We start from the raw sequence: 12,624 nt of genomic DNA, 5'->3' as shown, positions 1-12,624 counted from the left end.
TGGTTTATTATTTTTTAAAGGCAGATACAATATATTAACAAAACGATGATAATAAGAAATACAGTGAGACGTATATTAACCTGTATACTGCGGCCTCTGTAATGAAAATCTAGAGTATGTACATAACATGGCAATTGAAAAAGTGAATAACGGGTCTATATTTCGTCGGATCTTGAATTCGTGGATCACCCAACCCACGAAAACCACGAACATTAATGCCCCACGAACATTAATGATTTCACAGTAATTTAGTAACAACATTACATTTGATGACACATAATAAGTTTCCTATGCTAAATCTTAGCATCCTTTTTCCATTGGTATAACAGGATTTTGCCAGTCTAATAGCCTTATGTGCATATTAAAATGATGAGAACAATCAAGTAACTTGGGTATCTTGTAATGGCCTACCCCCATCCAGCAGCCGGACTCCCCCAGAAGAGACCTGGAGTATAAACCTTCCTTCTCCCACATTCCCTGCGTAGATGGTGGCCGTCTGTGTGCTAAACCCACTATGGTCAAGCTCCTGTATCTCCTGGCCGGTCTGTAGAATCTGAGGAATAAAAAGGAGAGATAAGATGAACAAACATCAGCAGTAACAGAGACAGCACGCTCGACTATAACGCCACTTTTCAGTGTGAGAATTGAAAAGTTTTGGAGAAACGTGGATCACTGTAAAATTAGATTAGATTTCAATGCAAAACATGATGTATTTGCTGAGATATGAACTTGTCAAATAATAAAGAGCCATTATTTTTTTGCAAAATACAGTTATCTAACTTGGTTATTCAAGTAGATTGGGTGGTTAAGTACCATTGTATATAGTCTCAATGCAATACATCAAGTAGTTGCTGGAATATTAACGTATGAGTGCCAACATGCATAACCTAAACAGAATTTCTAAGTAGCATAAAAAAGGGGCAAAAATGATAAAATATGCAAGATAGAGTTATCTTTCCTGATTAATTAAGAAGGTTGAATGTTTGGGAGCCTGTGTATAAAGTTTCAATGCAATACATGATGTATTCGAATTTCTATGTAGAATGAAAAAGGACCATAATTTGATTTAATGCAAAATAGAGTTATCTTACTTGGTTAGTTAAGTAGATTGGATGGTTGAGTATAAAGTCTCAATGCAATACATCATGTAGTTGCAGAGATACCAACCTATGTGTGCTTACATGCAAAACCTTATCCAGAATTTCTAAGTCAAATAATAAAGGCCCATAATTTGCATTCATTAATTTAGTAGGTTATATAGTTGGGAATACATATCTAAAGTTTCAATGCAATACATGTGTTTGCTGAAATATTGACTTTAATGTGGTAACATGCAAAACCTTAACCAGAATTTTTAAGTCAAATAATGAAGGGAAATTATTTTGCATTAAATGCAAACCAGAGTTATCTAACTTGGTTAATTAAGTAAATTGGATGGTTCAGTACCATTGTGTAAAGTCTCAATGCAATACATCAAGTAGTTGCTGAGATATTAACCTATGTGTGCTTACATGCAAAACCTTAACCAGAATTTTAAGTCAAATAATAAAGGGAAATTATTTTGCATTAAATGCAAACTAGAGTTATCTAACTTGGTTTATTAAGTAAGATGGATGGTTGAGTACCATTGTGTAAAGTCTCAATGCAATACATCAAGTAGTTGCTGAGATATTTACCTATGTGTGCTTACATGCAAAACCTTAACCAGATTTCTAAGTCAAATAATAAAGGCCCATTATTTGCATTATTAAAATTCAAATAAGTGTTATCTTACTTCATTAATTAAGTACGTTAGATAGTTGGGAATACATATCTAAAGTTTAAATGCAATACATAATGTATTTACTGAGATATTGACTTGCATGCAAAACCTTAGCCAAGGTGTGACGCCGACGCAGCCCCTGACGCTTGGGTGAGTTGTATAGTTCTCTTTATTCTTTGAATAGTCAAGCTAAAAAGGGCTTAGGTTCCTATTACATTCATAGTAAGCTGGAGCTTTTATCAACAGTTGAAAAAATCTCAAGACAAGACAAGACAAACATTTTCAGGTTAACCATACATCATTTCATTAAATCATCTTGAATCATCATGCTGGGTCTGGCTATAAAAATTGAAAGTATTTTTTGTGTTGTTGTTTCTGAAAAAGCGCTGACCACTTTTCATGCTGTAGTCAGGTCTGGTGAGTATGAAAAAGGCCTGTCCCTCTGTTTCCTCCTCGCTCTTTTTCCCTCTTCCTGAACACTCCTCTCTCCCCCTTCAAACACACACTCACACATACCATGCTGGAGACAGGCCGGAAGAATCAGGAAGGCGTGTCCATCCATCTCATCACGCTCCTCTTCCCCCTGCTCTTCCTCTTGACCACTCACCACTCCCCCCTTCCAACACACACACTCACCATGCTGGAGACAGGCCTGATGAGAATCAGGAAGGTGTGTCCATCCATCTCATCCTCTTCCCCCTTCTCTCCCTCTTGACCACTCCCCTCCCCCTTCAAAACACACACACACTCACCATGCTGGAGTCGGGCCTGGTGAGAATCAGAAAGGCGTGTCCATCAGTCTCATCCTCATCATCTTCCCCCTTCTCTCCCTCCTGAGGGGGCCCAGTCACAGTCCACATGTTAATGCAGCTTGGCAGTTCAAATGTTGTCACCACCTGGGGACGTATGCTTCGCTGGAAGGAGAAATGAAATTATAACGAAAAGTGTCGTCATATGTGGAGTATTGAACCATTCACAGTGAAATAACCCATTTTGCTTTCAATTCAAGGGTAAAATAATATTTATCTTGGATGAAAAAATATATATATAAAAAAAATTCATACAAGTACAATGTTTATTTTGATAATGATCTCATTCTTTATAAAAGGCACTTTTAAGTACAAAATATCTGCTGCTATGCTTTTACCACTTTTGCTTTTGAAGGTAAAAATATTTCATTCTCATTCTCAGATATATCAAACATATGTGCTATATAGACATTGATGACCAAGCAACAATATATTTGTACTGCTATTCTAAATATCTATACAATTTTGTTACAAAGGTTCCATTATTGACAATATAAATAAAATAGTATCATAAGACTTTGTCAATTGATAATGATTCAAATAATTCACAAGCTCACATTTACACATGTATATATACCTGCAGCACAGAGAGAGCCCCATTCTTCCCATACCCTGATGTAGTAACAAGCTCAAGGTCAGGGTCCACTGTGTTGTTAAACTCCTCAGACAGGAAGGCCGGCTCACCCATCACTGTCACTCCACACGGGGCAATGTTCCAGATGTTGTCACACACCTACCAGGGAAACAAACTTAGTTCATTCTAATTTAGTTGTGCTTCATTGTGAATCTCATCCTAATAGATGACTGAGACGAAAAAGTTGCTTTACCAACAGTGATTTCGCTTTTTAAAAGATCAAAGTGAAGTGAACTTGCCAACATTTCAGAAGCTGATCGTTTAGAAAACATCAAGCAGGCCAATTTCACCTCTTTTCCCATAGGTCATAATCATAATCTGATTCTATCAATACCCCTATCCCCCATCTGACACATTTCAAAAGGTGCCCCTCAAAAAAGTGCACATTGTGAAATCCAACCCACAACCTCTTTAAGTTTAACCTAAACCCCAGCCCAAATAAAGATTAAAGTATTTAAATGAATGGTTTTAATAGAAGTTAGAGAGATACTTAGTTTAACAGAAGGATGTAATTCACAAGCCTACTTCAAACACGTAAGATGTGATGGTAGTGCCGCTGGGGTTCTCGCTGGCACCGTACACTTCCAGCTCATCAAGGTTCTCAACCAGTGACACGTCAGATGCTGCAATATAGACATCATATCTTACAAGGCATCAACATAGTGAAAAATTAAATTTTGTTAATTTAATTGAAATACAGTTGGACATATAATTATTTCAAACAGATCATTCTATTACACATTTATTTAAAAAAATAATTAAAAATACGGGTCAAACAGACAAATCCCTTCAACACACAAGAGGCCAAAACTGGAAAGTGCATGGATAATAATAAAATCCTTTTCATGGTCAGTTGAATAACAACAAGTGTCGTGTTCATTGACATGTGTGTGCGGACAAGAATACATCTTTATTATAAACCCTTCAAAAATCCACACGCAATACATATCGCAAAATACGGTAGTCTGTATTCCACTTCAGTGCAATACGGTCGTATTCCACTCTTGTGACGTCACATCATAACAAATATTGTTGCACCATGTTAAAAAGTTAAAAAGACACAATTAAACAAAATAGTGTGTCTTTAAAATGACATTTATTATGAAAACATGTGGCTTTTAAGTGATCTAGCCAGTAATGTATATAATAAAATGGTTATTAGTGAATAGTACTGGTTTTTGATCTGGAACTCGTGAAATCCAAACCTGCAAAAATCCAATCAAGACGAATACAACCTCCCAGATCAAAACGCAGTACTAATAACCCTATTATATTCCATTAATCCAACATAGAACATGGTTGTAAAATCCAATGGCTTACTTTGACGGACAAACAACATGACTAGAGACCTAGCTGAGCAGGGCTCCTATTCGCATCATGTGACATGTAAATGGCTTACCCATATCAGTCGGCCCATCGGTCTTTTTTTTCTTAGCTGGTGGTTCATTCTGGAAGGGATATACAAATTTACATCAGAATTAAAACCCAGCAATTCTAACAAGGCCAGCAATTTAATATCAGATTTTAAAGTCTAGTTTACATTTTACCATTTCAGGGCTTGCTGGCTTGAGCTAACTACCACCACTGAGACACACTTCTCAATCATAAATTGTAATTTTATACATCTATATAATATATAAATATATAATATAAAATTTAATTTATCCAAACCACTTATGAGAAACTCCATACAGTAATTCTTCACAGAATTGAATTCTAAGTATACTGAAATTCAATTAGAATAGTTTGTTAAATTCAATATCAGCAATTTTTCAGTTTATATCTGAATATCATCATACATTGGACCCCATTGTTCACGTACAGTTTTCTCCTTGTCTGTTGATGCCTTCTCTGTGTATCTAAGGAGGAGGGAGTTACCAAGCCGGGAACCAAGGAACAGGTACCCATCCTCACACAGGCACATCTGTAATACAGGAACACAGGCAGATGGGAACAAGTCACACTCATAACCTTCAAGTTACAATATGAAAGATGCAAACAACAAAGCACACTGAAACATACATGCTACTGAATGGATTAAAAGATGGACAACATCCTAATTGATTATCGCAAAGTATCAGAGAGGTCATTTCAATCGTAGGTTAATAGGCAAAATGTATGCTTGATAGAGAACTGTAAATCTAACATTAAGTTAAAATGTTGCTAAGTCATTTTGGTGGAAAACAAGTGATTTTAAACAAAACTCAATCATTGTTTGTCTCTATCTTAATGTACTTCAAGATGACAGACTTACACAAGTGGTAAGAACACTGGCTGCAGACTTGTCAAAGTTGAAGCTACGGACACTTCTCATCCCATCTACGCATAAGGTGAGTACATACCTAGGAACAAGTAAGAATTAGAAATCAGATAGTTCATTTACATATATCATGAAATTTATAACAATTTTGATGGCCACTATAAAACTGCCATAAACCGTTGAATAGTGTAAACTCAAATTCTTGTTCCTATAAGCATACATAAGTATTTCGCTTTTACAATTAAATGTATACTACCATTACAAGCATAATTAATAAAGATAAATGTGTACAATTTCTACATACACAAAATACTCTAATTGATGTGTACAATATGTTTCATCATGGAATATCTACTGTAAATGAATAAATGTATGTATCATGTTGTTAAAGCATTTGAAAACATTTAAAAAAGACACCAAAATGAACATGTGTATAGTATGATGTAAGAAATTACAAGTTTAAGTAATATCCAATTCCGACACATGCTTCAAATCAATAAATTTAAGAAGTAGTAACTAACCATCTAGAAGATAATGGTAAGTGCAGTGTGCATGGCAACAACATAGCGCAGAATGAGCACTTTCACAAGTCTGTTATTTTCCAGTCAAAAAGGGGTATAACTTAACAATAATTGAAGCCAGATTTGCTGACCTTGTTCTGCACCTGTTTATTGTCTCGGGCAGCACGTGTACCAAGTTTCATTTGAATATCTAAAACAATATTTGAGTTATGGCTATGGTTAAAGTTTTTGCACTATGACAAGGACAAAGACGACGACACTTATGACACCAAGACTAAAACAATTACTTCATCAAAAAACAGACTAAGCTAAAACTGAGATTCTATTCCTGAATAAAAGGAATACAATGCAGATTGAAAAAGAGCATAGCAAGTAGATGTCAATTCTTGTATGTCTGTTTTACCTGAGTAAAGGGCATAACTCAAATGACATTTAAGCCACAGTGATGCATATACACTAAGTTTCATGCGGATATCTTCAATTAAAACAGTTTCGAATATGTCAAATATGAATAAAACAAGAGCTGTCACAGAGACAGCTCGCTCGACTATTCCGCCGCTTTTCAGTGTAAGGATTGAAAAGTTTTGGCAAAACATGCATGGATCACTGTTAGATTATATTCCAATGCAATACATGATGTGCTGAGATATTAACATAAATGTGGTTACATGCAAAATTTTAACCAGAATTTTTAAGTGTAATAATAAAGGCCCATTATTTGCAAAATACAGTTATCTAACTTGGTTATTCAATTAGGTTGGGTGGTTGAATACCATTGTATAAAGTCTCAATGCAATACATCAAGTAATTGCTGAGATAATATCCTATGTGTGCTAACATGCAAGACCTTAACCAGAATTTCTATGTCGCATAATAAAGGGGCAAAAGTTAAATAATATGAAAGATAGAGTTATCTAACTTGATTCAATAAGAAGGTTAAATGGTTGGGCGCCTGTGTGTAAAGCTTCAATGTAATACATGATGTATTCGCTGAGGTATTGACTTAAAAGTGGTGACATGCAAAACCTTAACAAGAATTTCTATGTCGAATAAAAAAGGGGCCATTATTAAATGCAATGAATTTAATGCAAACTAGAGTTATCTTACTTTGTTATTTAAGTAGATTGGATGGTTGAGTACCATTTTATAAAGTCTCAATGCAATACATCCAGTAGTTGCTGAGATATTAACTTAAATGTGGTTACATGCAAAACCTTAACCAGAATTTCTAAGTCAAATAATAAAGGGCTTTTATTTTGCAATAAATGCAAACTAGAGTTATCTAACTTGATAATTCTAGTAGGCTGGATGGTTGAGTACCATTGCATCAAGTCTCAATGCAATACCTCAAGCAGTTGCTGAGATATTAACCTATATTAACCTATGTGTTCCTACACGCAAAACCTTAACCAGAATTTCTAAGTCGAATAATAAAGGGCAATTATTTGCATTAAATGCAAATTAAAGTTATCTTACTTGGTTAATTAAGTAGGTTGGATGGTTGTGTACCATTGTATCAAGTCTCAATGCAATACCTCAAGCAGTTGCTGCACGCAAAACCTTAACCAGAATTTCTAAGTCAAATAATAAAGGCCTATTATTTGCATTAAATGCAAACTAAAGTTATCTAACTTGGTTAATTAAGTAGGTTGGATGGTTGAGTACCATTGTATAAAGTCTCAATGCAATACCTCAAGCAGTTGCTGCACGCAAAACCTTAACCAGAATTTCTAAGTCAAATAATAAAGGCCTATTATTTGCATTAAATGCAAACTAAATTTATCTAACTTGGTTAATTAAGTAGGTTGGATGGTTGAGTACCATTGTATAAAGTCTTAATGCAATACCTCAAGTTGTTACTGAGATATTAACCTATGTGTGCTTGCACGCAAAACCTTAACCAAGGGGTGACGCCGAAGCCGAAGACGCTTTGGTGAGTAGTATAGCTCTCCTTATTCTTCGAATAGTCGAGCTAAAAATTAAGATGGCACCAACGGCCATGACAGTGTGAACACTGTGACAATACCTTAATGATTTGTTTCTAAACAAAAGCCGTCATAAGACAGCGCGCTCGACTACGCCCCTTTGACTTAGAATACAATAATGATGTAATATTACCAAGTTTGATCTCTTTATGTCAAACCTAACTAAAATTATTCGATACATAATGTGACTTTAAATGCTGCCCTCCCACCAGCCCGCCCAAACAGGGACGCAAGTCATTCAAATAACTTGATTTCCCATTATGAAAATGTGGTTAAGAATATACAAATATGCCTTTCAAAAGAAATTATAAAAAAAAATCAAGGGCCATAATTTGTATTTAGGGTTAAAATGGAGTTTCTTGTTGTAAGATGGTCGTAAATAATTTGGAATTTTATTAAGTGCATTTAATGAACGGTATAGAAGTTTTTTTTATTAAAGTCCCAACTTGCCCTTGACTTTTATTTGCCTAAAACTTTAACCTAAGTCAATCAGGGGCCATAACTTGTATTAAAGATATGGAGTTATGTAACCTCATTGGGTGATGGTCCTGAACAATTGTGTGAAGTATTAAGTCAATTGAATGAAGGGTATAGAAGTATTTATAAATAAATATCCCAACCTGCCCTAAAACTTTAACCTAAGTTCCATAGTCAATCAGGGGCCATAATCTGTGTAAAGAATAATATGGAGTTATCTAACCTCATCATGTGATGGCCCTGAACAACTGTGTGAAGTATTAAGTCAATTGAATGAATGGTATTGGAGTTTTAAGTGAAAATCCCAACTTGCCCTAAAACTTTAACCGGACGCCGACACCGACGCCGACACCGACGCCGACACCGACGCTGGGGCGAGTAGTATAGCACACCTATTCTTCGAATGGTCGAGCTAAAAACAGGAAATCACCCAAAGAATAAATACAACATACAGTTCTCCTCCTTTTAGAGACAGGACGATCTTGTCAGAGGAGATGAAGGCTGCCTGGGCGCAATCCAGCGTGATCCTGACATTCTCCTGTGTTCCTGTCACAATCGAACATTTTATGTTGAAGTAATAGTACAACCATCAACATTTCTGCTATTTCTTGTCATCAAAGCCATATGAGTAACACTTTGAAAGGCATGTAATGGAAATGCCCTTTGCAAAAGCTGAATATAAAGACAGTGCCATCATATTGCAATTGACAGCTTATCATATACGGTGTTTCAACCAAGATATTATCTTAGTGTCATGTTATTATCATTTTTGCTATATATTTTAGTTGTATGTTTTTGCTCTATATTTTTGCTCTATATTTTCTATATATTTATGGTAATTGAACTTGACTTAGTCTTGAAATTGAACACTAAGTAAAAGTTGGAGAAAAGAAAAAAAACCAACACATATTGCCAAATGTTATGTTCCTACAAATTTATAATTTTGGTAGTTAGGAACAAATTCTTTAATTAAAACTGCACCTAGGTGACAACTTTACTATGCTTTATCATCCCACTATATATCTTAACACCAAAATTTGATCATTATCATTATAGTAACATATTTTACATCTTAATTTCATCAAAGAACTCACTGAGTGGGAAAGCGCTGCATGTGGCAGTGATGCTGTTGAGGGAGACACCATAGGGAGGTACACTCTGGTTGAGATAGAGCAGGGAGTTAGTTGCAAACACCAACACACCGCCTGCAATACAAAAAACATTGTACATGAACATTAACACCTGACATTCAATGAGGTTGATCAATGCTCAATGACTTTGACCTTCGACCAAATGACCCCCAAAAACAATAGTTATCATCTACTAGCTAATTAAGAATCAACTATCAGTACCAACCAACTTACAAACACTTACAAACGGTACATGTATATTCAAAGATGTAAAATAAAACAAATCTTTAAAAACAAATAGTGACCTTTAAGGATATGCTCAAGTGATCAATAACGTTGCTAAATTTACCTGTGTTTAAATTTTTCATTAAAGTGGTAATATGTTAAACTTATAACTTATATTATAAAGAATCAAAATGTGGACACCAGGATCTGCCAAATCAGAAGGAAACAAACAATATTTCACATTTCCATCAATACAAGGCCATGTTTTAAAAACAAAAATGTTTCTAACAAGGTTATTGTCTTAAATAATTACAAATCTAAAGACCCCTCTACCTCTTTTATTATATCTTCACAAAATTTAAAAGTCTAAAGTACATACTGCAATGAGAATCAGACTTTTGGGGGGAAAATCTGCTTTTTGCACAAACTACCAAAAAAATGTTAAAAAGCTACAAAGATTTTGCATGCCATCAAGCTGATCATACCGAATGTTTTGGTGTAATTTTGTATGATACCTAATAGAAGTGCAAATTAAATTTCATTTGGGCATATAGTTAAAGATTGACATTATTTTTCGATTGGAATAAAGTTTTTAAGTATGTCTTAAAATCTTCTTTTTGTTACCGATAGGTTTGGGCACAGGGAGACACTGTATGCAGTCAAACGGGAGATGAGACATGGACCAGATGATTGGGTGGACTTTCTCAGGGATGTTTAATGATATGGCCACTATACTGCATGTGTCCGACCGCACTGCAACTCGTCTGCAACACATTCATTCCACTTTCTTAAATTGTTACATATAAGAACAAATATATATATATATGTTATATAAACCATTAATATATGCTTAGTTGTTGTTGTTTTTAAATTCTTTTTTAACTTACAAATTTTTTTACTTAATAACAAACCATTGTAAAATGCATGTACTCATAATACAGGTAGTGAAATTTCAGACTCAAAACCAATATATGTTTCTCAAAGTGAATTAAGTGCTTCATTCAAAGACTTTCTCAATTTATTGACCAATTTCTGTATAACTCACCCTGCCCAGGTTGGATATGGCTCATATAGGATGAACACAGTTGGCTCATAATACCCATGTAAAAACTGGAAGTCGAGGATATTTGTTATCTTCTCGTCAAAACTCCTCATGTCAATGATGTATGAATTCTGAATGGGGTATCTGAAGAAGGCAAAATATGGAGGTGACTTTCAATCTGCCATGCTTATGTACCCCATACTGTTAACTATTCAATAGGTTGTTCAGGTTAAAGTAACTCTCTAACAAGGTAACCTGTTACATGAGAAAGCTGTCAGATTACAGGCTGTCATTACTGTTAGAATGCTAAGGTAACAAATAATGATACAAATAAAAAAAATGTCACAGCTTTGAACATTTAACACATCCATCCAAAAAATCCCAAAATGATACTATGGGATTAATTAACAATATCAGTAATACCATTCAGTTATTTCCCAATAAAACCATGCACTTAATTTGCAATTACATGGTGTTGTTATTTCACAATTATGACATAAAATTATTTTACAATCAAACCATGCAAGTATTTCAAAACCACACCATGTTGTTATTTCACAATCATACACTGCAAGTATTTCACAATCATACCATGCAAGTATTTCAAAATCACACCATGTTGTTATTTCAAAATCATACCATGCAGTTATTTCACAATCATATCATGCAAGTATTTCACAATCATACCATCTTGTTATTTCACAATCATACCATGCAATTTCACAATCATACCATGCACACATTTCACAATCATACCATGCAATTTCACAATCATACCATGCAAGTATTTCGCAATCACACCATGTTGTTCTTTCACAATCACACCATGTTGTTCTTTCAAAATCATACCATGCAAGTATTTCACAATCACACCATGTTGTTCTTTCACAATCACACCATGTTGTTATTTAAAAATCATACCATGCAAGTATTTCACAATCACACCATGTTGTTATTTCAAAATCATACCATGTTGTTATTTCAAAATCATACCATGCAAGTATTTCACAATCACACCATGTTGTTATTTCACAATAACACCATGTTTATATTTCAAAATCATACCATGCAAGTATTTCACAATCACACCATGTTGTTATTTCAAAATCATACCATGCAAGTATTTCACAATTACACCATGTTGTTATTTCACAATCACACCTTGTTGTTATTTCACAATCATACCTTGTTGTTATTTCACATTCATACCATGCAGATATTTCACCATCATACCATGCAAGTATTTCACAATCAAACCATAGGGTTATTTCACAATTCCTATGTAGCATCTCAATGTTGCCAAGAACAGCAGAAAACAAGCGAAAAGTAGTTTAATGAGTGATTTTTTATCAAGTAACAGCGACACCGCACTCCTTCCTTCTTTCCTACATTGTACATGTACCTAGTTTTGTGAGCGTGATCATCTCCATCAATCATGACATCGACATCTTCACTGTACACATCCTTCCTGAACGGTAAAACAACAAGCTTTGTGCCGTATATGAGCATGGCTGCACATCGCCCATCAGGGTCAACACGAACTGTCGGCATGGCAACAGGGTCTTGAAAGTCCTGTGTCAGACGTAAGAAATAGGTAAAACAAGGCTAAATTTTATATTACTTTATTTATATTTAATGTTCAAAAAAGTTTTCATTTTACAAGCAGTAACAAAGCATACCTTAATCAAAATAAAAGCTATAGAAGAGCAGCCAAGCCAACTATGACCCAACATCTATGACTGTCAAAACAAGCCATAGAGCAAATAAGTACAACTGTAT

At 34.8% G+C, this 12,624-nt stretch overlaps 1 protein-coding gene across 2 annotated transcripts in view; it reads right to left on the bottom strand.

The window, feature by feature from the left end:
* Positions 1 to 12,624, bottom strand: part of LOC128244787 (cleavage and polyadenylation specificity factor subunit 1-like) — a 47,990-nt gene that overhangs the window by 21,651 nt on the left and 13,715 nt on the right. For both annotated transcript variants that reach the window (XM_052962866.1, XM_052962867.1), the window contains 12 exons: positions 12,248 to 12,417; positions 10,849 to 10,989; positions 10,428 to 10,567; positions 9,543 to 9,653; positions 8,901 to 8,994; positions 5,460 to 5,547; positions 5,028 to 5,129; positions 4,605 to 4,653; positions 3,731 to 3,828; positions 3,149 to 3,304; positions 2,515 to 2,676; positions 412 to 553 (listed from right to left, as the gene is read on the bottom strand). In XM_052962866.1, the coding sequence (XP_052818826.1) occupies positions 412 to 553; positions 2,515 to 2,676; positions 3,149 to 3,304; positions 3,731 to 3,828; positions 4,605 to 4,653; positions 5,028 to 5,129; positions 5,460 to 5,547; positions 8,901 to 8,994; positions 9,543 to 9,653; positions 10,428 to 10,567; positions 10,849 to 10,989; positions 12,248 to 12,417 (1,453 nt within the window). The remainder of the gene's footprint in view (positions 1 to 411; positions 554 to 2,514; positions 2,677 to 3,148; positions 3,305 to 3,730; positions 3,829 to 4,604; positions 4,654 to 5,027; positions 5,130 to 5,459; positions 5,548 to 8,900; positions 8,995 to 9,542; positions 9,654 to 10,427; positions 10,568 to 10,848; positions 10,990 to 12,247; positions 12,418 to 12,624) is intronic.

The sequence above is a fragment of the Mya arenaria genome, chromosome 8 (genome assembly GCF_026914265.1).
Source record: "Mya arenaria isolate MELC-2E11 chromosome 8, ASM2691426v1".
Lineage (NCBI taxonomy): Eukaryota > Metazoa > Mollusca > Bivalvia > Myida > Myidae > Mya > Mya arenaria.
The sequence above is the reverse complement of the archived record's forward strand: the minus strand, read 5'-3'. Positions and strand labels throughout refer to the sequence as shown.